We start from the raw sequence: 26,493 nt of genomic DNA, 5'->3' as shown, positions 1-26,493 counted from the left end.
ACCAAGTTGCTAATTTGATAAATTAAATTTGCATTTTAATTTTTTAAAACCATTTCTTACTAGGGCTAGGGTTTAAAGCAAGACAAACTTGCAATTACACATGCAATATATAATGTTAGGAAATAACATTGAAATCTACAGAAATAGTAGGGATTGTAAAGTTGTTTCTTGGATTTGGTCTGAAATGTTCTTAAAGGTTACTTAACTCAATAGTACTCAAACTTAAACTTAAACTTGGTCTCAAGTGTTTTAGAGGTTATTTAACCCAATAGTATGCAAAATTAATGATATTTAACTCCAAATATCCCAAAACATTTAACTAATTGGAAAAAAAAGGACATTCTTACTCTTGGGCTATTATCCTTTATAGTTGACCCCTATTTATATTTGGTCTTGAATTCAATCTTTGTCTATATTTTAAACTCGGTTTTGAATTCGGTCTCAGATATATTAAGTCCTAAATACATCCAGCCCTAGATATATCTAATCAAACCTTTTTATTATTTGGATCTTAATTTTATAGCTAACAACATCTTAGGGAATTTGTTTTTTATAGTCATCTTGTATGTGTATAATTTTATTTGGTGCTAAACTCATAACACTCCTTTTTGTGTGTTTGTAATTTTTTATTTGTTTGAGCTGGTGACATTTTTTTTATGACTAACTGCCAATAATGAATATGTCATTATTGCTTCTGGTCTCATAACTTCTTAGGTGGAAGTTTGTGCTCTTATTAATGCATTTACAATTGTTATTAAATACTTCCTCTCTAATTAAGTAATGTTTTAGCATTCTTGTTTGAAATGAATTCTTTTAGATAATAGTTTTGCATTTATGGTTAAGGTAATTTACATCTTAATGTCTTGGCTGTTGATATACCACACTTTCATGAGTGTTTAGTATCCATAAATAGATAGTTTGGTAGAATTGCTCATTTAAACCTTCAAGGGGATAATTGCAAAGTATATAACTTTTAATATTTAGATTGGGATGATTATTTATTATCTCTCTAGTACACATATGTTATGGGGTGTAAAGTTCTATTAGTGCTTCATTATATAAACTCATATATAGTTATGCATATATTGCTAATCAATTTGAGTTTATTTTTATGATTGCCAATGATGTTAAATCTTGAAATTAATATTTAATGAGTATTTTTCTACTGGTTCAAGTAGAGTTTTCTAAATACTTAAGTCACATACAAGTGGGATAATAATAATACTACAACTCTCATATCATCCATCAATATGAATGATTTGGTGTTGGTTTATTTTTCCTAATCTTATAATAAGTGGTTTTTTTAAAGGGCTCTATACCTAATAGAAAGGACTATATTGAGTGTTGCAGCAAGTTAGATTACAAGTTTATAATATTTGACATAATATTTAACAAATAAATCCTCTAGAAATTATATATGTATAAAAGGATTAAAAAGAAATTACACCACCTACAAATTCAATGGTGTGTCCTCCTGATGTTCTTCCAAATCTCAACTTATCGATAGGAGAATCTTATTTCCCTTCCATCATTTAAATAGGAGGTGATGATATAATAATGCCATATAAAATTATTATATAGTTTTTCATAGTTGTCAAATTGATTTTAATCTGGACCACTCATTCATATATATAATCTGAGGTTATTAAGCTTATTAAATATGTACATTTCTATATTCTATACACTTAAAACACTTCCTTATTATGAATTAGTGAAGTATCAATTTGCTCCATCCTCATAGAACATAATTTTGTATGGCATTATGAAACTAAACCAAGTTAGGCAGTAATTATTATAATGCCACTTGGATACTAAAGAACCCTAAAGTTGTAATTGTCAAATATATATAATGAAATTTCATGTTTGGTTAATTCCTATAAAATTCCCTAGGTGAAGTAATGTAGTAGTTCTGTAGTATAAAGTTATAATACTGAACGATATAATGTGGTTTGCCCATTTTGCACAAATTAAATTGTTTTCTAAGAGTTTTCTTTCCATTGAATCTAAGACTTTTTGAATTTCTTCCATATTAAGCTTGTGCAGCATTTTGAAGCCAGAGGAAATTGTAGATGAACACTGTGATGCACTATGTAAAAGTTGATAAAAATCAGTCGTGAATGGTGCATGTAGAACTGAGAGAATATTCCAACTTTAGCCATGTCATGATAGGAGAGAAGTAAAAAGGGATTATATATAAAGAATGATGTAGTACTGAGAGAATATTCCAACTTTAGCCAAGTCATGATAGGAGAGGAGTAAAAATGGGATTATATAAAAAGAATAAAGATGTTTGTCTTGAAGAACCAGAAACCCCGGCAGCCCTGCGGCTGTGTAGGTCAGCAGCACAGAGTGTCTGGTTCTTAGGCTGGTTTTTGGCTTCTCATCAACAGCATAGCTTCTTCTTGACGTGCCTCAGCACCATCATAGCCCAGGTCCACTCCCTCTTGGTAATCTTCAGGACAGACATACATTACATACAATCCCACTGGTGACATGACTAAAGTTGGAATCTACATCACCCCCCACCTATTGGGCTCCGTCCCAGAGCACATAACTCCATGGCAGCTTCATCTCACTCATGGTACTTGCGCAAGTGAGCACCAGTTGGTAAGAAGTTCCCACTGAAATCTTCAAGCTGGACTGAGCCGTTAGAAAAAACTTCAACAATGCAATATGGCCCAAGCCAGTGAACACGTAGTTTCCCATGCTTTTTTCAGTGCTTGCTATCATACAGCAGAACCACCAGCAGAAAAATGTTTAGCACGCAAATGACGATCATACCATTGCGGCATGCTTCGCGAGCTTGGAAAGCGAGAAGTCGACGCTCGTCGAGCTGTAGAAGCATGTCCAGTCGAGCTTGAAGAGTGTTGTCCCAGTCCAAGTTGTGCTCGACAGCCATAATCTCGAGCTCAAGCGGCAGGATGGCTTCTTGTCCATAAACAAGATGGAACGGTGAAGCTTTGGTGGTGACCTTGTAAGCAACGTGGTATGCCCAGAGTGCATCGAGCAAACGGTGATCCCAATCTGTGCGAGAAGCACTTGCGAGCTTCATGATGATGTCACACATATCTTGTTGGTGCGCACCAAGCACGAGGGTGGTAGCGATGAGCGATGCCATACTTCTCCACCAAGGTCTCGATCACTTGATTGATGAAGTGAGTATCTCGGTCACTCACCAGCTCCAAAGGGCAGCCAAATCTCATGATGATGTTCTTGTAAAGAAAAGTCGCAACCTTGGCTGTATCTTCCGTGAGAGCTTCAGCCTCGGCCCACTTTGTGACGTAGTCCATGCAAACGAGAATGTAGCGACAACAGGAAGGATGACTGGCCGGCTTGATCGGTCCCACAAAATCGATGCCCCACTTCTCAAAAGGAAGCACCAGAAGCAGAGGATTAAGCGGCATCAGATCGCGGTGAGTTGGGCGACCAGCACCCTGGCAGGGATCACAGGTCTGAACGTAGGTAGCAACATCCTTGTGAAGCGTTGGCCACCAATAGCCAGCTTGAAGAACCAAACGAATTGTTGCCTCAGATGAAAAGTGGCCTTAAGGTGAATTATGGCATGAAGTGATGACAGTGTGAGGAAGGATACAGCGGCGTAGAACGTCGTCACGGCCGAGGATGTAGAGCTGGCCATGCAGGAGAGAGTATGGACGAGCCTGGATAATAAGTCGCTTGCGTTCGGTGGCAGTAAAGTCAGCAGGGAACTCGCCGGTAGCCAGATAATCTGCAATGCCTTGATACCATTCAGGAACAGCGTCGGCCGCAAAGCGATCGTGGTGTCGCAAGAAAACAGAGCAGCACCAGCTGGGTCATCCTCAAGATCCTGGGAGGAGGGAGGGCATGGCAATCGTGAAAGATCGGCCATGGCATGACCCTGCAACCGCGCCCGAAACTAACTCGAAAATTCTGCAACTGCAATTCTTGTCTCGAAAATTCGACTTAGCATAAGTAGTTTTGCTAAAAAATGGCCCGAGTGTGAGGGTGTTCGAGACTCTCGAGTGTACAAATTCGCAGCTACTTACGATCACGCTTTGCAAAGGACATCGACGTGGTCTATCAAAATCACCTGAGCACCAAGCAATACACAGCATTTCAAAGACTGAACCAAACAAGATGTTCAAGGTACGTACCCATCCAGAGTATTATCACTTGCATCAGCGGGCCTGGAGATATGCCCGCGGAGTGCTCAAAGCCACTTCTTGTCGCTTCTCACATGAGTATTCTTGTGGCCGAACCTCTAGAAGTTGCTCTAGGGCTGTTCCTGAACGGCTGCTACAATGGCTATGTGGATGCTGGGCATAGGGGGAATTCATAGTGAAGCTCGTCCTCCTGCAGCTTGTTGGAGCTTGTACAAGGGTGACTACTACCTATGCCGCATTCCTCCCCGGGATTATCTCTGACGATTGCTGGGCTGGGGGAGGCACAGGTTGACGAGGCATGCAGCGGTCTGGATGAATCCGCTGCGGTCTCTATTAACAGTTTAAATTCTAGTTAAGCAGGGGGAGTTGAGCAGCTGCGTTGTAATCATGTACAAAGCCAACAATAACGTGCAAGTCATAGCAATCCAAATCAAAGTGGTGACAGTCCTCATCAGTGTCCAAGAACCAAAGAGCTAGTGCCAACAAAGGAAGGATGAGCTGCATAAGTCTTACTGGCAGGATGACGAAGCTTTGGCAAGAAGACAGTGCACAATAAACAATTTATGGTTTTGAACCCAACTTTTGTTTCCTTGGTGCTAAGACGAAGAAACTTCTAGTTTAATTTTCAATTGCAATGCTAGATACATAGGTGGAGGCTGGAAAGCAATTAGGTGAAGTCAAATCATAGCTCCATCATGACATGACATCACCAGAGTGTAAACACACTTTAATTTGCTCATATAATGCTCATTAATAAGCTAATATATGGCTATGAGCTTCTTAAGTATTCCATGAGTTTGAATTTACCTTTGGTTTGGATGCTTTATATTTTTTATTTCTTGGAGGATATACAAGATAAATTTGAGTTGACAAAGTTAAACATGAAACAAACTCAAGAACAAGATAAAAGATTAACTAATGAACATTATCATCATCAAGAGTACGAAGTTGGTGATAAAGTTTTCCTTAAGTTGTTATATGCAAAATGGTCTTTGAAAAGAGGTGGTGGTGCTACATTGTCTTCACAATGTTATGGGCCTTAGACAATTTCATAGTGTGGGGGATTTTGTTTGCATTTTGGACTTGCCAATTAATTCAAAAATTCATCTAATGTTCCATATAAACAAGTTTAAAACATATTTACATTCTGGTGATGTTGTGGATCAATCCCATCGTCTAAATCTTAAAGATTGATGTTAAGAAGGCTAATTCAGCCAATATTCTTACTTATTCTTCTATACTTTTAATTCTATACTTCCATACTTCTTATTCTTGTTGTTGCTGCCAGGTCTAGTGCTGCTCAGCACTCCTGGCTTTCATGGCAAAATACCTGGTAAGGGGTCTATATTATTTTAGTCAAATCAGCTTGCACCTGAATTAGTCTTGCAAAGGTGGCAAAAGAGACCACCACAAGAATTGATCGTGGCAAGCAGTCCTAATCCTGCGAAGGTGGCTGCGGATTTTTGCCATGAAAGGAGTATCACCACCATTTTTTTTTATATGCTCAAACAGCATGTTTAACGCAATGCAGCAAATTCTACATAACCTCTGCTTCGGGAGTTTGCTGTGCAGATCCCATCATGGATAGTCAATTTATATGGTTTGGGCCAAATATATTCCTTGGGCTGATTAACAATGGTTATGTTCCAATTAATCGATAGACGTCAGTGGAGAAGTGGAAGGAATGATCGATCAAATCTCGATCCACAATGGCGCTGGTAGCACCGAGTCCGGCGACTCGGGTTCTTTAGGATCCAGCTTGTGATCGTGAAGCCTCGATGATGGATGGATTGGAATTTTGATGGATGCCAATCCACCCACGCGAACAGCCACGAAGAAGCTCGCGTACATGTTTACTCTGTCCATGTAAGCCTTGCTCGTTGCTACTTGGATCACTGCGCAGAAACAATTGGTTTTTAGCTTCCAAAAACAGTTCCAAAAAGGAAAGAACTTCGAACCTTTGAATCCAGATTTCTCGATGCAATTGGCGTAGCTTGGAGGTCGCGACGCACTGCGCCAGATCACGCGGCCTCCAGGCTAAAAACCAAGTGGAAATCACAAGTGTGAGGTGATCGAGGGTGTGGAAATTCGCAACTACTTACAATTACATGTGCTTGCAGCGCTTTGCAAAGGACATCGACGTCGCTTTGTTCTAGCCAGTCGACGTGGTCCATCAAAATCACCTGAGCACCAAGCAATACACAGCATTTCACCAAACAAGAAGTTCCAGGTACGTACCTTGGTGTACATTCGCTTCGAAAGCTCCTCCACAAATGTGGCTGTCCGGATCAACAGGCACTCCTCCGCAGCAAGCCTTGTCTGCAACACAGCACAAAAGTCTTGAAATTCATGGCAAGTCGTTCGTGTGTAGTACCTTGAGTTTGTGGAAGTTTTCCTTTTCCAGGAAACGAGGACAGCAGTTGGATGAAAACTTCCCAGTCAGGCAGCAGCGGTAAAAGTAGTTGCTGTCCCGGAGATGTGAATACGCAGCTGTTGAATTTAGACAGCGGACAATGTAGCTGTGAAAACAAAGGACAAGTGGTTCAATGAGAATCACGCCTGAGAAAGATGTCTTACTTGTATAAGTTGCCCTCCTTGCGTAGCAGACGAAGCTGGCCTTTGCACACTCCAGCACAAAACGACATCGTGAATCTGTTGGTTACGAAGAAAGATACCATCTTCGCAAAAATCCCAGCTTGTGATCCTACACAAGCGAACCTGCTCAGGCAATCAAAGTGAGACAGTTACTTTTGGTGCATGCGGATGCATTATACCAGAGCTCTCTTTGTTGTTGTAGTGTGGACGCATTAACAAGAGACTCGATGAAGCGCTCCTGTGAAGAAAAACAACAGATTCAGATAACCTTGCTTGGCTGGAAGAAGAACCTTTCGTGTAAGCCTTGCAAGCGCCCTCACTGCTCGAATGAGTCGACCCATACCACCTGCATAACTTTGTAGATTAGAGGCATCATATCAAAGAGTAAGTTCCATGATACCGTGGTAGTACAATCCATCCTTGAAGTACCTGGCTTTTTTTCTCCTGGAATAAATAAACACAGCTCTTCACACGGAGATATAAGAAAATTTGCTACTTACCAGAAATTCACAGCCCCCTAGCACTTAGAATAAATTGTTGGATAAATAAGAATCAATCTTTACTACAGTCTAGCAAGCAGCAAGAATTTAAATATGACTTCTATGCTACTAGTATTGAAAGTTTTGCTTTGCTAATCCTCACAATGCTTGTCCTATTACAAGAAGAACAGCAAACTCATAGGGGAAAAAATCCAAGGATGAAGAAATGTCATGCAAAATCAGAAAACATTCTTCTGCCATTGCCGCATGTTGACCTGATGTTTTTGTTATTGTACATACTTGCTACATTAGAAGCTTCAGAATCCTTAAATGGCGCTTGCAGTGATTCCCATTACTCGAGATCCAGATGCCAAGCAAAACACAAGATGTAGAAAATAATTTCCAGCCACTTAGAAGTATATACTTCACTGCTTTGGCAATTGCAGAAGTGGTACAATTCACAACTTATGCCAGTGCCGGAGGCTGTGAGCAATGCAAAATGCTGAAACAGCACAGCAACAATAGTCTACTTCGAGCAGTACATATTGTGACCTTTTACCAAAATGTAACTCCTCTTTCTTTCTTCTTACTCTTTTGGTTGGCTTCAACTTTACATGGCGTTTCATGTTGTGCAGGGCCATGCGGACTCAGAGGAAAGCTGATACTAGATGTGACGAAAATTTTAATGGTGAAACGAGTAAATTGAAATTACTATATGTTGACAGACCCCATAAGATTGGGTGGTAAGTTCTAGGGTTTAATGGAGAGCGTCTGCGATGACGGCGAGGAGCGCTTGCGGGATCTTTGCGGGCCTGACTATGAGCGCCTTCAGCGGCAAGGCTATTCGGCCTCCAGGTTGTGGACGGCCGATGTATGTGAGGTTTTCGCCTTGTTTCCAGGAAATCCTGATCTCGCATGCCAAATCTTTGCGCTGTTCAACTGTAAGTTCTTTCGCTGTTTCTTTAGGCTACTGTTCTTTTTGCATTTCCTGTGCAGTAGCGGCTCGCTCCGACACGATAAGCGAACTAGTGGCAAAGAAAGAAACACGAGACCTCAAGCTGCTACAGTGGATAAAGGAGAGGTTGGAGTATGTTTCGTGCGAGTGGCTGCGTCAATGTGAAAGGCTCCTCATGCAGAAGCCGATAGGTGAAAGTTCTGTGTTTTCGTCTGGTGCTCGAGTATTCTTTTGCTTGTGCCTGTGCAGAGAACACTGGGCCTGATCGTGATCGTTTGTGGCACGAGAGTAATATGAAAGTGGCGATGAAATCGTTACGGAGGGAGTACATTGGGGGGGCTCATAAGATATTGTACAAGGAGCTGTGTAAGTTGAGGAACGAATGCTCAAAGAGTAAGTCTTGAATTCTTCTGTTATTGTGGCCTATAGCACTGGCTATTGTGTAGACCAGCACTACAGCTGCTATACCTCCATAGTACAGGGTTCTGGCACGGGGAAAACACGCGGGGTGATGCAGATGTCGCGCCTGGGAGTGTATATTTGCTATTGCAGCACGGCGGCAGCAAACAGTAGCGCCTGTCCTCCTCGAACTGGGGAGCTTGCCAACCAGCTCAGCCGAACGAACAGCGAGTTGGAGATGGCGCTATACTTCAAGGCGTGGCTTTTTGTCCTCCATGAGACGGTGAAGGGTGAGAAGATGAGCTCAGTGCAGTGGATGGATTCCCAGATGGATTCGTCCAGTATTGCGGAGGCCGTGCACAAGAAATGGCTTGAATTGATCAACAGCAGAGCTGTAGAGGAAATTAGTGAGTCACCGGATGCCAGGAACGAGAATCTACTCCAACGAGAGCTTGAAAACTTGAAGGATGTACTGCCGGAAGAGGGGGAGGTGCAGGTGCTTTTTGTTTTTGATGAAGGTCGCGGTCTCTTACCGAATGGGGAAAGCACCTTCAGTATGGTACAATCGCCGTTTTACCAGATGAGGCGAGTGGCGAGAGCTTTCTTCACACACAAGAAATACTTTGCAGTTGTCATGGATACGATGGGGAGTATCAGTAATCTGCAGCCTCGACGGCACGAGGACCAGTCGAGGAAAGCTAATATCCTGGGACGGCACGAGGACCAGTCGAGGAAAGCTAATATCCTGGGTTTGCGGCTTTTAAGGCCTATTCATCAGGTGGTGAATATGGACCTTGTTCCTCGGACTACGGATTTGTCTCCAGCTCAGTTGTTCAGGTATGGAAGGCCCCTATGGAGTAGCCGCCTTGACAGCAATCCAAATGTGTGGAGCCTCCTCGATCTCGCGGAAGCCAAGCTGGTTGGGGTGCTGCACGGGGACTTTCAGGGGCAAGCTGTGGACGTTTGTGGTTCTACCGGAAAGGTACAGATGGCTGAGAGCCAAGCGTTGGCCTTGCTTTCAGCATCAGCGGGCCTGGAGATATGCCCGCGGAGTGCGCAAAGCCAGCTTCTTGTCGCTTCTCACATGAGTATCCTTACGTTCATCTCCCTCGATCGTACGAGAGTGCATATCAGTCAGCCCGTGGAGCCCGTTGTGAGTGAAGCGGCCGCTAGGATTCTCAACCGCAAGAGTGGCGAGCCTCTAGAAGTTGCTCTAGGGCTGTTCCTGAACGGCTGCTACGATGGCTATGTGGATGCTGGACCTCGGGGGGAATTCATAGTGAAGCTCATCTTGCTGCAAGCTTGTTGGAGCTTGTACAAGGGTGACTACTACCTACGCCGCATTCCTCTCCGGGATTATATCGGACGATTGCTGGGCTGGGAGGAGGCACAGGTTGACGAGGCATGCAGCGGCCTGGATGAATCCGCTGCCGTCTTTTTTAACAGTTTTATGCTGGTTAAGCAGGGGCAGTTGACACCCGAGATCTTGGCAGCTGCGTTCATGAGAGGCTGTGCAATCATGTACAAAGCCAACAATAAAGTCCGAGGTTATGACATTGTTATTCCGGTCTGGACTTCCAGGGGGATGACTGCGCTGCTCGTTTCGGTCAAAAACAGTAAAAAGTGTGGGTGGCTCAACAAAGCTTCTACGACTGCGTTGAGGCCGAGGCTCATGCAAGTCTCAGGAATCGAAATCAAAGTGGTGACGGTCCTCATCAATGTCCAAGAACCAAAACATAAAGAGCCAGTGCCAACAAAGTTATGGAAGGAGAATGAGCTGCATAAGTCTTACTCGCAGGATGACGACGCTTATGGACAGGAGACGGAGCCTGTTGCGCACATAACAGTTTATGGTCTCGAACGCAACTTTCGTTTCCTTGGTGCTGAGGCGAAGAGACTTCTAGCTGAACTTTCAATTGCGGTGCTGGATACGGAGGTGGAGGCTGGAAAGCAATCAGAGGAAGCGAAATCATGGCTCCATTTGCTGCTTCCTGACACGTATAAGCTTCCAATTCCAAACGTCTCTGACATTAAGGAGCTTGGTAAGACACATTCGTGATACGCTATTCCCATGATATCATGATGCGACATTTCAAGTTTACAGGTGATCCGCGACAGAAGCGCCCAATAGATGCCACAGAAAAGTTTGCGGACGATTTGCAACAGAAACGCCCAAAAGTTGCCTGAGAAAAGCAGAATACTAAGCATGTAGTAGTGCTATGATTCCTTTAAGTAGTATTTAAGCTTCCACTTTGAATTTGTGAAATTTTACTAGTGTTTCAGTCTGTCAAGATGAGTTTGGCTTGCTTCTCTTGAGGGTTATGTTGTAATGGTTTTGGATTATTGTGAATATTAAAAACTTTTATTTTATTTTAGAAAATCAATTTAGCTTTTTGGCTATGTAAATCACAGATGAGAAGCAACACAGAGGAGGCTATGGCCATGGTTGTGAGGCCTTACTATGAATTGTGAGATTTGTATCTAGGGTTTGACTAACTCCTCCAGTTAAAATATCTTAAAAAGCCCTTTAGATCCATATTATAATATAAAATAGTCAATTACTCTATATCTTACATAAAAATTCTATAAATTTCAATGATTAGTATTTTACTATTTCAGTCCATATACTTTTATAGTGTATATAATCATAGAATTAGATTTAGATATACTACCATACATCCTTGGGATATTATAAAATATTCACTAAGGGCCCCCTTATTAAGCAATTGATTTTTTTCCAATTAGCTTAAGGGAGAGAGATAAAGTGTATTACATGTAGTATCAGAGGAAATAGCACAATTTCAATTCCTATTAATTAATGACTACTTAAAATATAATATACATTTGAATAAGATATATACCATAGGACTGTAGTACAAGTGGATAAGTAATTGCTTCAAATGATTTACACAATAGAAGGATTAGTATATTTAGTGTAGAAATATTTTTAAGGTTTATCTCATGAACCAATTGCTAAAGATTAAGCATGAGACTTTATCTTTAAATGCATATACCTATTTATAAGTTCTATGATCTTTACCTTTGTATTATAAGTATATTATAAGCAACAAAAAGGAACAATCAATAAGGGTTTAAATATAGAATGAAATGGCTTATGAAAAAGTGTACCCCTTTCTCAATTGGTTAAGAGTTTTAAAATATTTAAGGTTAAATGTTTTTGAGTTTGAATAGTACTAGGTTGGGTGACCTCACGGGAATTTTAAATTTAAAAATTTATTAGTATTAAATTGGTTTAAATTCTAACTTTATTAGTTAGCTAGGGGAATCATATCACATATTAAAATTGATATCTAGCAAGTTCAGTTTGCCTCTGATTGGGTTCAACTTGAAGGATAGAGTGTCAATAAAGTGGGGCTTTTAGGAAAGTTATAGCTCTCAGCTTTTGGTTACGGGGGGATGAACTTATATGGAAGCATAATGGATTATAAGCAACTAAAAAGAACAATTTGAAAGATAATTTATAGGGAAATAACCTATAAAAAAGAGTGCACCCCTTTTTCAATCAGTTAAGGGTTTTGAGATATTTGGGATTTAAATAGTATTAGGTTGGGTAACCTGAAATGAATTACTAAAAGTATAATGTTTCATCAAAGGTTTAAGCTCAATGGAAATGAGCAGTTCAAAGAGGATTTGAGGCTAGAAGAATGGAGATAGTAATAAGGTCAAGAAGCTTTGTTTGTACCAACATGAAAAAGATAAAGTGAAGGATAATTGTTTTCATTACTACAAAGCTAAACATTAACATAATGATTCTCTTTTTGTGAAGAGTTTAGAGAATGCTAAAATGAATATGGTGGAATCCATTATATATACACATCCACATCCCATGGTAAAAGTTCAAGAATTGAAGTCTTGAGTTCATAGTAATTCTATAGAACTCAATAATTCTATATACAATCAACTTATGAAGGCCAAGGGCCATTCAAGCTAGTGATGTTAAGATTGTTTTCAATCTAAATATTACACACAAGTTTTTGAGCTTTAATGTGGTAAAAAGCTTAGTTTATCAATGAAAAAGAGCTTGGTAATCTATGTTATAGTCGATAGATGTAACACTCATGTTTACAATAAATGAGCTTTGAGTGTTCTTTGATGATTTAGAGGATTCTCGGCCATCTTTTATTCTAGGTATGGGTGGTTCTAAATATATAGTAGAGATAATGGTTAGAAGTATAGTCAACCACTTGACATATTAGGTTAGCTCTTATTGAGTTGTGTGGCTTTTTGTTAAGTGTCAAGCTTGGGTTTAAGCCCAAGCTCTAAATTGTTCTAGTTAATGGGGTACTAGTATGTTGAAATTTTGCTAAAATAAATCTAATATTATTTTGTATGCAAGAGTTGAATACAAGGAGTTAGTGATCATAAAGGATTTTGAGTGTGTACTAGACTTTTGTTTTACAGTGCAACTTGCTTGAAGTTCAACTCCAAATTCAGATGCACTACAAATTGATATTGCAAATGGGAAGGCTTACAAACATATTCCCAAGTAATACTTTCTTTAACATCAGACTTTTGATAAATTTTTCATCCTTGCAAACATATGTATATATATTTTGTTATATGTTTTTTAGGATGGATCCAAATGTTAAAGTTTGGATTTGTCACCCTGTAATATTTAAATATAAGATATTTATGACTGAGAAATAATTTGATATTAGTATTATATTATATTTTATTATAGTTATAATTAAAATTTTATTTATAAATTAAACCTTAAATAACATAAGGCATTTCTCATAATTACACTCTAAGGAGTTTTATAGTAATAATGAGTAGGAAATTCTACTTAAATAATTAGTAGAAATACTAATCATTAAATAGTAAAGTAATATTTTCTTCTATAAACTAGGTACTAACATAAAACCTCTATTAAATAGCAACTATTGATACTAAAATAGATAATGGTAGTTTACACAGACCTAAATATTATTAAAATTATATTTTTCCTTAAAATACCTAAACCTTAATAATATATTCTTTAGTATTTAAGAATATTTTTATGAATAGCAATGATTTCCTATTGACCTTGCTCCGTGTATTTGCAGATCCAAATAATAGAGGATTATATATTAGTCTGTGAATTTTAAAAATCTTTTGGCTATACAGATGATATGGAACACAAACTGCTACTCAACCATGAAGCTCTCCTTGTCTCACCAAGATCCCTAACACCACCTTGTACATATAAATTTGAAATAGAAAGAGATTGACACACTGTGCCAGATCATGCAGCCTCTAGGCTGGAAAAATAAGTACAAATTGCAAGTGTGATGGTGTTCAGAGTGTACAAATTTGCAGCTGCTTATAGTGCTTGCAGCATGTTACAAACGACATCAACATTGTGTTGTTCTAGCTAGTCAATGTGGTCCATCGGATCTTGATATTATTTAGGATCCTTGAGCGATGGTGCTGTAGATTTCTGTGCTGGGAGAGCGTGGCAAGGTTTTGCCATTGTGGCATGCTGTACTGAGCACCAGGGTTCCTTAGTATATATTGGCGACAGCTTGGTCCTCTAGCATCAATTTCCTTACAGGACTGCATTGAGCTCAACACTACAGCTTGTTACAGGACCAAGGACAAGAGTCTACAAGTGTGAAGTGATTGGAGGCCATCTAGGGATATAAGTTGGCTCCATCAATAAGGCTTTGCTGAGATGGCTGTGTAGACTGCTTTTGCAAGTAGGTGAGTTCATAAAGAAAGAAAGAAGCCTTCTAAGTTCTCACTTCATTTCACTATACTTTACTTAAGTGTGAAATTGAGGCGTTAATGGAAGTGGTATTGTTAAGATTTTTCCCTAGAACTTGATTTTTCATGTCATTAGACATGTTAATGACATTTGGTCTTAAAAATGGTTGAAGAAGAGTGTTAATGAGATTTAAATATCCAAAGATATGCTTTGTGATTAGGTTTTATGTATTTATTAGCATTTGTAAATATCAGTAGACATGCATTCTATTGGGTCATTGGGATTCTATTGGGTCATTAGAATTATATTGAGGTGAAATGAGAAATTGTAAACAGGAGGAAGTTAATTGAGTCTTAAGAATTTGTATTGAAAGAAAGATTAAGAGTCTTTCTTTCTCTACAATAATTTTATTTTCATAAATTTACTTAATGGTTTATTTGTTAATCATTTTACCCAAAAACCATTTTATTTTCAAAAGCCATTGCAAACTAGTGAAGGGGTTAACTTTAGTTGACTTTGACGTTAGTAGGTAATTTATATAATGCAGCTTGAAAGAATGCTAAATTTTGGGGCTAACATAATTGAGTTGGATAAAATCTAGAGTTTAAGTAGAAAAGTGGCTATTTCACTTTTCTCAAAATGTAACCTTTGTACCTTTTTTTATAATATTATGTTTGGTGGCAAGTTGCACTTTACATTTAGTTAAATTTTAAAAGAGTAGTGTAAGCTTATGAATTTTGACTTCTTGGGAGGTCACTCATCCCAATACTACTCAAAACCAAAGATGTTTAACCCCAAGTGTCCTAAGATCTTTAACCGATTGAAAAAAAGGGTATATTTTTATTTATATGCACTTTTCTTCTATATTTAAACTTTTATAAATTATTTTTTGAGTCAATCTCTTTGGTTGCTTACAAGTAGTGAACTCTCACTCATCTTAATTTAGTCTTGGTGGCCTTGTGCTTTGGCTAAGGATGGTGATGTTCAATTGAGTTATTTATGATGGCGTTGTAAGTATTTGTATTGTCGCTTTGTTTATTAAGAGGTTGTGTACCTATGGAAGTCCATCTTATAGTCTTCACTTTAGTTTTAATTGGGTATTGATCATTTATTGCTAGCCTCTTGAGTTGTGCTTAACACTAATTTAATTAGATGTATAGGTGAGTTTATTACTATTTGATTAAATTTGAGTAGTTATTTTGTTTGTATTTGTCTATGTTCCAATGTATTATACTTAGAATGCTACCTTTTTATTGGATAAATATATGATTTAATGATGTGAGTTTGGTATTTGAGTCTTGTGAAGGCAAATTCAAGAGTGATTGTTGGTTGTTTTAAAAATAGTGATTGCTTGTAGACTTAATCAAGTACTATTGACACTTAGCTTAATGATGATTTGGTAATGATGGACTTATTTATCAGATGGTATTGAGGAGGATTATGTTGTTGGGTTTAGTTTTTCCATATTAGTATATCAATTCCATCTCTTTTAGTATTGCCTAATTGCATTTAGTCCATATTAAATGCATTAAATCTTGGACATAGTGATTCACTTCTATGAGAGGTTAAAAATATATAGTAAAGATAGTATGTAAGTTAGGCATAGCTAACAAACTTAAGGCATTGTCTAACTCTCTATTAGTTATATTTGTATAAGTAATTAAAGAGAAAAACTCATGAGACTATTTGTAAAAATGGACCCTCTTTTTCAATTGGTTAAAGGTTTTGGATTACTTAAGTGTTTTGAATTATTTGCTGAAAAGTCTAAATTTAGGAGTTTATATTTAGTATCAAAGTAGTGACTCTATTAGTGAGCTAGAGAAATCACACCACTTATTGAGATTGATATCTAGTAGTCCAATTTAGTTTGGCTGAGCTCAACTTAAAAGGCAGGATACCATTTTGAAAAAATGGGTGAAACCCAATCAATTAAAAGAGTGGAGGAATAGATGGCTCTTATGTTCCTAAATTCTATCACACCTTCTGATCTCCCACCACATAAACTCTATCTCAAACAAGGTGTTATTCTTATCCTCTTAAAGAATATGTCTCCATTAGTAGGATTATGCAATTCTCATCTTTAAAAATGCATTACCAAATGTTTTAAATTGTGAAATTGTGATGGGGCAATTTAAAAAGACAAGAGTTTTTATCCCACATATCACACTAATACCATCAAATACAGAAATTCCATTTAAAATGTCCAGACGACAATTTCTAATTTGTTTGGGTTACTACTTAACAATCTCCAAATTTTAAGGACAGACATTTGACTGACTTGGAGTTTACTTGCCCCACCCAATTTTCACTAATGGGCAACTTTATGTGGCTTTATCAAGATCCACATCACCACATGAACTTGAAATTAAAGTTCAAAACACCACACGCCAAAGACCACTTCCTTCCTCAAGATCCTTCTGTTTTTACAATCAACACTGTTTATAAAGAGGTTTTATATTGAACCTCTTTGTAAACCACCCAGCTTTTGCTGGGCAAGTACTAGTATAGTTCATATCATTGAGGACTGCGAGCAACAAGATGGATCGTCAAAAGAAAAGAAAGAAAGGCATAAGTAGACTTACCTTAAGCGGAGGAAGAGAGGAGACTGAGTCTGCCAGGCTCTTGAAAGAATCCGGATCCAAGATCGCCATGTTTGCCAGTAGCTGGCGATTGAGCTCCACTTTCTGGCGATTGAGCCCGTGCATGAATTCGCTATACCCAAGCTATCCAGAAAGAAAGACAAAAGAGTCAGTCAGCTTGGCCCAAATTCTGACGAGAAGAGAATGTGGAGGAAAAAAGAGAACTTGTGAAGAAGAAGAACTGTGAAGAATGTGGAGAAGAAAAAGAAACTGTGAAGAATGTGAAGAACAAATAGAGCATTGATAAGAAGAAGAAACCGTGAAGAATGTGGAGAAGAAATAGAACTTAGAAGAAGAAACTGTGAAGAAGAGAAGATGTGGAGAAGAAATAGAACTAACAAGAAGAAGAATGTTGAGGAAGAACGCGATTCTTACCCCGTGGAGTCGAGCAGCAGCCCCAATTCTCGTGATCCACAGCTTGTGGAAATCTCTCTTCTTCCTCCGCCTATCGCGATACGAGTGCTCCAGGGCCTTGGCGACCCGATCGCGCGCAATCCTGTGCACCTTCTTGCCCCTAAATCCCTTGGCCAGCTCCAGCACCAGCGCCTTGTTCCTCACGACCTTGCCCCTGCCAGGGTATGGCCCCAGCTCCTTCTTGCCCCTCTCCAGGATCTTGCGCGCCTCCTCCTTGTCGCTGCTGCTCCGCCACGCGCTGCCCGTCTTGCTGCGCGAGCATCGGATGATCGCCGTGCCCCTGCCGCCGCGACTCGCCGCGACTCGCCGCGCGCTGGGTTTGACCTGATGCCGCAGGCGAATGTAAAGAACGATCGCGAAGAGGAGAGCAGCATTCTCGCCCTAGAGAAACCTATCCTATTTGCTCCTGACAATAAGATTCAACGATATTCTCCTTACGAAATCATCGTTCCGTGAACTCCGGAAGAACAAGAAATCTATGGGATGATCCAAGTTGCGCCTGTACTTGTCTGGAATGCAAACTAAGGACCAAAGCTAGGAAACGAAGAAAAGCATAACATTACCAGTTGTTTAGCAGAGGAATCCAGACGCTGCTAATGTGTTTCAGCTTAAAATGGCTTTGGAGTATCTTCAACCAGCTTTTGGAGGTGTCATAGTGGATGTGAGCTGCAGGTCCACTAGATGATTGACCGAGAGATGGCCACTGGACGAACTTCCTGTAAGATATGTACTTTCCTTTGCTCACTAGCAAACTTCTGGTTCAAACAGGTTGAAAGACACAAGTACATGTGATTGATAACGAGCTATGCATTCACAATCCTCACGCTCCTATAACGAACCCAGACAGAAAATGCAACTACAAGAATTATATTGAGGTATGCTATGATTCTCTGATCATCCAAACTAAAGTGTGTATGTTTTCCAGGTGCTTCGACGGGGGACGAGTGTGGCATTTACCTTGGAAGGAGTTTTGACAATACCCTGACAAGTACTATTAGACTCCTTCCAGGTAAGAATAAAGAGGAGGTTGTCAAGCAGCTGCGCTATTATTCAAGGCTCCTGGTCACGGCACTTCCAGTAAGTAATTTTGTATAGTGTTTCTTGCATGTTCACTCTTAACTCATCTATTCAAGGTTTATGTAATCCGTGAGTATGCACGACTTAGCATGGCTTCTCTCCCTGGAAGTTCCTTCTCTTACGCTGGCTCACTGTAAGTATCACTGTTAAGTTTTCTCTTGAGATATGCAAGCTCTTTACACTTGGTGTTTGTTTTTTCAGTGCTCTGGCTGCGATGGAGAGAGGGATTTGGAACTCCAGTTTTGTTTGTTTATCAAAACTATGGTTTTTCCTCAGCTTGATGACCACACCGGGCCGCAGTGTCACTGGGATGGAGCTAAGCGAGCAGGCAGGCAGGATCCACTTACATTGTCCAAAGGAGGTGAAGCCATTCAAGAGGTTTCACTCTCGTCAAGTGTCAACTCAATGGTAAGCTTCGAGATATTTTTCCATTCATTCGTTTGCTAAGTGACGATCATCACAGGTGGAGCCTTGACTGCGAGAACGTTTCATCAATGTGGATGCTCGTGCTGCCACCGCCCAACCACACTGGCCCGCCCCCGGCCGCGCCGCTCTGCCGCCACCGCCACCGCCACCGCCGCCCCGCTGCCCTGCCACCTCGCCCGAAACTAACTCGAAAATTGCAACTGCAATTCTTGTCTCGAAAATTCGTCTTAGCATAAGTAGTTTTGCTAAAAAATGGCCCATGTGAGTGTGAGGGTGTTCGAGACTCGAGAGTGTACAAATTCGCAGCAGGGGAAAAAATCCAAGGATGAAGAAATGTCATGCAAAATCAGAAAACATTCTTCTGCCATTGCCGCATGTTGACCTGATGTTTTTGTTATTGTACATACTTGCTACATTAGAAGCTTCAGAATCCTTAAATGGCGCTTGCAGTGATTCCCATTACTTGAGATCCAGATGCCAAGCAAAACACAAGATGTAGAAAATAATTTCCAACCACTTAGAAGTATATACTTCACTGCTTTGGCAATTGCAGAAGTGGTACAATTCACAACTTATGCCAGTGCCGGAGGCTGTGAGCAATGTAAAATGCTGAAACAGCACAGCAACAATAGTCTACTTTGAGCACTACAGAGTCAAAAGATTTATTGTGATCTTTTACCAAAATGTAACTCCTCTTTTTAATTTCTTACTCTTTTGGTTGGGGTTAAACTTTACATGGCTTTTCATGTTGTACAGGGCCATGTGGACTAGAGGAAAGCTGATACTAGACGTGACGAAAATTTTAATGGTGAAACGAGTAAATTGAAATTACTATATGTTGACAGACCTCATAAGATTGGGTGGTAAGTTCTAGGGTTTAATGGAGAGCGTCTGCGATGACGGCGAGGAGCGCTTGCGGGATCTTTGCGGGCCTGACTATGAGTGCCTTCAGCGGCAAGGCTATTCGGCCTCCAGGTTGTGGACGGCCGATGTAGATGAGGTTTACCCCTTGTTTCCAGGAAATCCTCGTCTCGCATTCCGGATATATAAGCTGTTCAACTGTAAGTTCTTTCGCTGTTTCTTTAGGCTACTGTTCTTTTTGCATTTCCTGTGCAGTAGAGGCTCGCAGCAGCAAGATCATGGACCTAGTGGCAAAGAAAGAAACACGAGACCCCAAGCTGCTACAGTGGATAAAGGAGAGGTTGGAGTGTGTTTCGTGCGAGTGGCTGCGTCAATGTGAAAGGCTCCTCATGCAGAAGCCGATAGGTGAAAGTTCTGTGTTTTCGTCTGGTGCTCGAGTATTCTCTTGCTTGTGCCTGTGCAGAGAACACTGGGCCTGATCGTGATCGTTTGTGGCACGAGATTAATACGAAAGTGGCGATGAAATCGTTACGGAGGGAGTACGTTGGAGAGGCCCATAAGATATTGTACAAGGAGCTGTGTAAGTTGAGGAACGAATGCTCAAAGAGTAAGTCTTGAATTCTTCTGTTATTGTGGCTTATAGCACTGGCTATTGTGTAGACGAGCACTACAGCTGCTATACCTCCATAGTACAGGGTTCTGGCACGGGGAAAACACGCGGGGTGATGCAGATGTCGCGCCTGGGAGTGTATATTTGCTATTGCAGCACGGCGGCAGCAAACAGTAGCGCCTGTCCTCCTCGAACTGGGGAGCTTGCCAACCAGCTCAGCCGAACGAACAGCGAGTTGGAGATGGCGCTATACTTCAAGGCGTGGCTTTTTGTCCTCCATGAGACGGTGAAGGGTGAGAAGATGAGCTCAGTGCAGTGGATGGATTCAGAGATGGATTCGTCCAGTATTGCGGAGGCCGTGCACAAGAAATGGCTTGAATTGATCAACAGCAGAGCTGTAGAGGAAATTAGTGAGTCACCGGATGCCAGGAACGAGAATCTACTCCAACGAGAGCTTGACAACTTGAAGGATGTACTGCCGGAAGAGGGGGAGGTGCAGGTGCTTTTTGTTTTTGACGAAGGTCGCGGTCTCTTACCGAATGGGGAAAGCACCTTCAGTATGGCACAATCGCCGTTTTACCAGATGAGGCGAGTGGCGAGAGCTTTCTTCACACACAAGAAATACTTTGCAGTTGTCATTGATACGATGGGGAGTATCAGTAATCTGCAGCCTCGACGGCACGAGGACCAGTCGAGGAAAGCTAATATCCTGGGTTTGCGGCTTTTAAGGCCTATTCATCAGGTGGTGAATATGGACCTTGTTCCTCGGACTACGGATTTGTCTCCAGCTCAGTTGTTCAGGTATGGAAGGCCCCTATGGAGTAGCCGCCTTGACAGCAATCCAAATGTGTGGAGCCTCCTCGATCTCGCGGAAGCCAAGCTGGTTGGGGTGCTGCACGGGGACTTTCAGGGGCAAGCTGTGGACGTTTGTGGTTGTACCGGAAAGGTACAGATGGCTGAGAGCCAGGCGTTGGCCTTGCTTTCAGCATCAGCGGGCCTGGAGATATGCCCGCGGAGTGCGCAAAGCCAGCTTCTTGTCGCTTCTCACATGAGTATCCTTACGTTCATCTCCCTCGATCGTACGAGAGTGCATATCAGTCAGCCCGTGGAGCCCGTTGTGAGTGAAGCGGCCGCTAGGATTCTCAACCGCAAGAGTGGCGAGCCTCTAGAAGTTGCTCTAGGGCTGTTCCTGAACGGCTGCTACAATGGCTATGTGGATGCTGGACATCGGGGGGAATTCATAGTGAAGCTCATCTTGCTGCAAGCTTGTTGGAGCTTGTACAAGGGTGACTACTACCTACGCCGCATTCCTCTCCGGGATTATATCGGACGATTGCTGGGCTCGGAGGAGGCACAGGTTGACGAGGCATGCAGCGGCCTGGATGAATCCGCTGCCGTCTTTTTTAACAGTTTTATGCTGGTTAAGCAGGGGCAGTTGACACCCGAGATATTGGCAGCTGCGTTCATGAGAGGCTGTGCAATCATGTACAAAGCCAACAATAACGTCCGAGGTTATGACATTGTTATTCCGGTCTGGACTTCCTTGGGGATGACTGCGCTGCTCGTTTCGGTTGAGAACAGTAGAAAGTGTGGGTGGCTCAACAAAGCTTCTACGACTGTGTTGAGGCCGAGGCTCATGCAAGTCTCAGGAATCGAAATCAAAGTGGTGACGGTCCTCATCAATGTCCAAGAACCAAAACATAAAGAGCCAGTGCCAACAAAGTTATGGAAGAAGGATGAGATGCATAAGTCTTACTTGCAGGGTGACGAAGCTTATGGCAAGAAAACGGAGCCTGTTGCGCACATAACAGTTTATGGTCTCGAACGCAACTTTCGTTTCCTTGGTGCTGAGACGAAGAGACTTCTAGCTGAAGTTTCAATTGCGGTGCCGGATACGGAGGTGGAGGCTGGAAAGCAATCAGAGGAAGCGAAATCATGGCTCCATTTGCTGCTTCCTGACACGTATAAGCTTCCAATTCCAAACGTCTCTGACATTAAGGAGCTTGGTAAGACACATTCGTGATACGCTATTCCCATGATATCATGATGTGACATTTCAAGTTTACAGGTGATCCGCGACAGAAGCGCCCAATAGATGCCACAGAGAAGTTTGCGGACGATTTGCAACAGAAACGCCCAAAAGTTGCCTGAGAAAAGCAAGATCGTGGCCAGGTCGTTTAGAATACTAAGCATGTAGTAGTCCTATGATTCGGGTTATGTTGTAATGGTTTTGCATAGATATAGGATTATTAAAAACTTTTATTTTATTTTAGAAAATCAATTTAGCTTTTGGCTATGCAAATCACATGAGAAACAACACTCAACCATGAAGCTCTCCTTCTCACCAAGATCCCTAACACCACGATGTACCCATAAATTTGAAATAGAAAGCAAAATGCATCCTGGAGCTCACCCTGAGAAAAACAAAATGTCAATGAAGGAGAAAAGGATGGAACTTGTAACTGTCATGACACAAGGCTTGCAAAGATGCAAAGCAATCATGGCCATAATAACCCTTGCAGAGGCGAAGGCTATGGCCATAGTTGTGAGGCTTTACCGTGAATTGTGAATTGGGTTTGACTAACTTAAAATATCTTTAAAAGCCCTTTAGATCCATATATATAACTTATATACTATCTTTGTAACTTGAGTTCCTTTACAAATGAAAATAAAATTGCTGCATGTTGAGTTGCAGCAACGCTTGGTTTTATTTTGTTTTTAAATATTTTTTAATATGATATATAATTTATTATGATCTGTCCAGTATGCACTATTCCTGCTTCTGTATATATTATATCTTTTACCCATATATGATCTATTAGTTTCTTATTATGTGTATTGTCTTTTATTATTTGTATATATCCTTCTTTCTTCATTGGTAATATTGCATACAAATGACTATAAATCAGAAAAAGTAGAACATTTAAAAACAGAAACAATAGTAATGTCATATACATCACTAGAAAAAAATTTTAAAAACAGAAAAAAAAATTTACATAGAAAACCTAGAACAAATATATAAATATTCAAAAAAAACTACAAAAATATATACAGAAAATAGATAATAAAAAACTAGTAATATAAATTGGTTCAAATAGTCATTGCTGTGCTCTCTCATAAATTTTCCTTTGGTTGGACTAAAACAATGCAAATGCAAACTCGAGGTTTAGTTAAAGATGAGACCGAAAAGAGAACCATTAAAAATGAAGGATCAAACACGTAAATCATTTTTTCTTCTTGGAGAGATGATTTACAACAAGGTGTTAATTCATTGCTCATATTTACATTATGCAATCAAGAGCCCCTACTTTGATGCATATTGGTTATAATGGTCTTACAAGTGGTGAGTCAAGAGATGGATAATGGTGAAGCGTTAAACCATTTTGTCTAAATTTACAATTGAAGACTTAAGTTGCAATGGTCAATTCTTTTTCAGGGAACCTTGCTATTACTCCTTGAATAGCTTGGTGTTGGATTAGTTTTGAGTTTGGTTAGATAGAGAGTGGCATGAACTTATCCGTGTTATGAACAAAAATTAGTGGTGTTGGGTGTTGTAAGTCTTTATCGGTGGAGTGTGGTATTTATGTTGTATTTTATCGAATTGAGTTGACACTTGATACTCACATTAAACCTTTAAAGTAATGACATTAGCATTATTCGTGGTGTTGCTTGATTGATAATCAAGTTATTGTGATTTTTATATCATATTCATATGATAATAAGTAATGTGTTTATGAAGTTGCGTGGTTAGATGATGATCAACCCCAAAGTGGTTGATGGTGAAGCTAGTCTACTTACATATAGTAACAATGAAGTAGCCTTGACTGGATTCTTAATTGTGGTCTATTATGCTAAACTTAAGTTAGTACCTTGGTTCTTAAGGGGTTTACCCATTGAGGTGTTGGAAAGGGTTGTAGCATTAATTTTCTATGACTTGTTGGTGAATCTGTTGCACTTGGAGTATATTGTCGGATGGAGAAGGTGTGTAGTTGAGACATTAACATCGTTAGCACTTGTGTTAGTGGAAATGACGTTGTTATTTTGAGTGATAAGGAATTTTCCCTAGATCTTGATTTTCCATGTCATTTTTTTTGTTAGTGTTTTGGCTTTACGTTGGATCTTGAAGGTGGTTAAAAAAGAGTGTTAGTGCAATGTGGGTATCTGAAGACATGGTCTTTGTGATTAAACCTTGGATGTTCATTTTGCATTTTTGCAAATGTTGGTCTTGGATATAAAAAATATGGGTATGATGTTTGAAGCTTAAACATACTATGGGTCTTGAGAATTTGTGTTGAGGTGAAACTATGTGAAGTTGTTAGTAGGAGGAAGTTGGTTGAGTCTTGAAAGTTTGCATTCCTGGATTGAGGGTAATTTTTTCTCTAGGATGGAAAAACTAGGAGGTCCGATGGTTGATTTGTTGATCACTTTGCTCAAAAACCTTTCCATTTTCGTAAACTAGTACAAACTAGTGAAAGGGTTGGAGTTGACTTCGGTTGGCTTAAATCTTAATAGGTAGTTTATATGATGCGACTCGAAAAGGATGTTGACTTTTGGGGCTAAGGCAATTGAGTGGGATAGAATCTGGAGTTGGTGTAGAAAAGTAGCCACGTTGCATTTTTTTTAAAAAAGGTGACCCCTTGTGCCTTTCTTCTATAGCGTTATGCTCAGTGACAGATTGCACTTTATATTTTGTTAGACTCTATGAGAGTAGTGAGCTCTCACTGATCTTGACTTAGTTTTGGTAGCCTTGCACTTCGCTGAGGATGATGATGTCCAACTTAGTTGTTTAAGGTTGAAATGTTAGTACCCATACTATAGCTTTGTCTATGAGAAGGTTGTGTACCAATATGAGTCCATCTCATGGTCTTCACTTTAGTTTTGACTGAGTGTTGATTATGCATAACTAGCCTTTTCAAGGCATGCTCAGAGCTATTGATTAGATGTATTGGTGAGCTTATTGCGGTTGAATTGGATTTGGGTAGTCATTTAGTTTATGCTTGTCCATGAACTTTTATCTCGTACTTGGGGTATTACATTTATGTTGGGCAAGTATATAACTCGATGACATAAGTTTAATGTTTGGGTCTTATGAAAGGTAAATTGAAAAGTGATTATTAGTTGCTTTGTGACTAGTGATTACTTGTAGACTTTGTCAAAGGATTATTAATACTTGCTTCATTGGATGATAATTTAGCAATGATAGACTTGCTTACTGGATGGTGTTGTGGAGGATCGTGTCGTTAGACTTATATGGTTTTTCCATATTGGTATGTTGACTCTACCTCTGTTGATATCATTTGGTTATGTTTAGTCTATGGTATTGGATTTCATTGAGTCTTGGATGTGGTGATTCACTTCTTGATGATGCATTATCTGTAGCTAAGTATTGTTGAAGAACTGGTCTCAGATACTAAGTATAGTATCTTTGACTTTAGTTAGTTTGGTTGCTAGAAAGCTTTGAGTGGCTATTCACTTTTGCTTTCTTCTAGCTTTGTTTTGGTGTTGATGGCATTGAAGTGGTGCCTTGTCATTGACATTGTTGATGTTAAGATTTGAGTGAAGTGAAATATCTCTCCGTAAGATTAATATTAAGTTTCATTAGTTTCGATGCAAATAATGTTGATACTTAGGTTGTAACTTTGTGTTATTGGTATCCGTGCATTTGCTAGTTAGCAATTGTATTGATGTTCAAATGAACTAAATGGCAAGTTGAGTTAGTTGTGTTTTAGATAAGATTGCTTAATAGGGGTTAACTTTGGCTTTTCCTTGAAAGTGATTCTGCTGCGCCACTCCGATTTCGCGCGTGCTTTGAACCATTTACACTAGGCCTTTCTAGGTACTAAGCTACCTAGAATCATCTTTGGGAACCTTGAAGGAACTCTGTCTCTTAGCTTGCTAAGGCCTCCCTTTTTGCAAGCTTTCCAATTACCATATAGTCTAACATGGACTTATTCCATATTTTAGACTCTCCATGGCATCACGGTTGCTAGCGGCAACACCCTCGAGCCTCCACTTGATTCTCCACTCCCAGCTGGCATAACCAACCTTGGTTATGCCCTTCGATTCCTATGGTTTGGTTCTACCCCCATACTTCTTCCTTTTGGCTTCACACATTTCCTTCGATCATTCTCCTCCAGACCAAGAGGATAGCTTTGCACTTTCTATCATGCCTTAGCAAGTATTCTTAGG

The 26,493-nt window shown here is 40.1% G+C and overlaps 2 protein-coding genes and 1 long non-coding RNA gene across 5 annotated transcripts; 1 reads left to right on the top strand and 2 right to left on the bottom strand.

The window, feature by feature from the left end:
• Positions 1-6,960: 6,960 nt before the first annotated feature.
• On the bottom strand, positions 6,961-7,253 carry LOC9656627. The gene is made up of 4 exons (XR_002993621.1): positions 7,238-7,253; positions 7,138-7,181; positions 7,028-7,083; positions 6,961-6,975 (listed from the first exon to the last, which is right to left on the bottom strand). It is a non-coding gene; the product is annotated as an uncharacterized LOC9656627 (long non-coding RNA).
• A 712-nt stretch (positions 7,254-7,965) lies between these two features.
• Positions 7,966-10,849, top strand: LOC9656271. Of its 3 annotated transcripts, none has more exons than XM_002980734.2 (5): positions 7,966-8,157; positions 8,213-8,362; positions 8,421-8,564; positions 8,618-10,612; positions 10,675-10,849. In XM_002980734.2, exons 1-5 carry the CDS (start codon positions 7,977-7,979, stop codon positions 10,755-10,757), a joined length of 2,553 nt encoding a protein of 850 aa, XP_002980780.1. In that variant the 5' UTR covers positions 7,966-7,976; the 3' UTR covers positions 10,758-10,849. The 3 variants fall into 3 exon arrangements, with proteins under 3 accessions (XP_002980780.1, XP_024541341.1, XP_024541340.1); XM_024685573.1 differs by having other exon boundaries at positions 7,966-8,362; positions 8,618-9,252; positions 9,292-10,612; XM_024685572.1 differs by having other exon boundaries at positions 7,966-8,362.
• Positions 10,850-16,619: 5,770 nt separating this feature from the next.
• On the bottom strand, positions 16,620-18,118 carry LOC9656626 (50S ribosomal protein L20). Its single transcript, XM_002980603.2, has 4 exons — positions 18,062-18,118; positions 17,292-17,711; positions 16,860-17,000; positions 16,620-16,801 (listed from the first exon to the last, which is right to left on the bottom strand). Exons 1-4 carry the CDS (start codon positions 18,116-18,118, stop codon positions 16,787-16,789), a joined length of 633 nt encoding a protein of 210 aa, XP_002980649.2. The 3' UTR covers positions 16,620-16,786.
• Positions 18,119-26,493: the final 8,375 nt, after the last annotated feature.

The sequence above is a fragment of the Selaginella moellendorffii genome, unplaced genomic scaffold, assembly GCF_000143415.4.
Source record: "Selaginella moellendorffii unplaced genomic scaffold, v1.0 SELMOscaffold_45, whole genome shotgun sequence".
Taxonomy (NCBI): Eukaryota; Viridiplantae; Streptophyta; class Lycopodiopsida; order Selaginellales; family Selaginellaceae; genus Selaginella; species Selaginella moellendorffii.
This window is presented reverse-complemented; position numbering and strand designations above follow the sequence as displayed.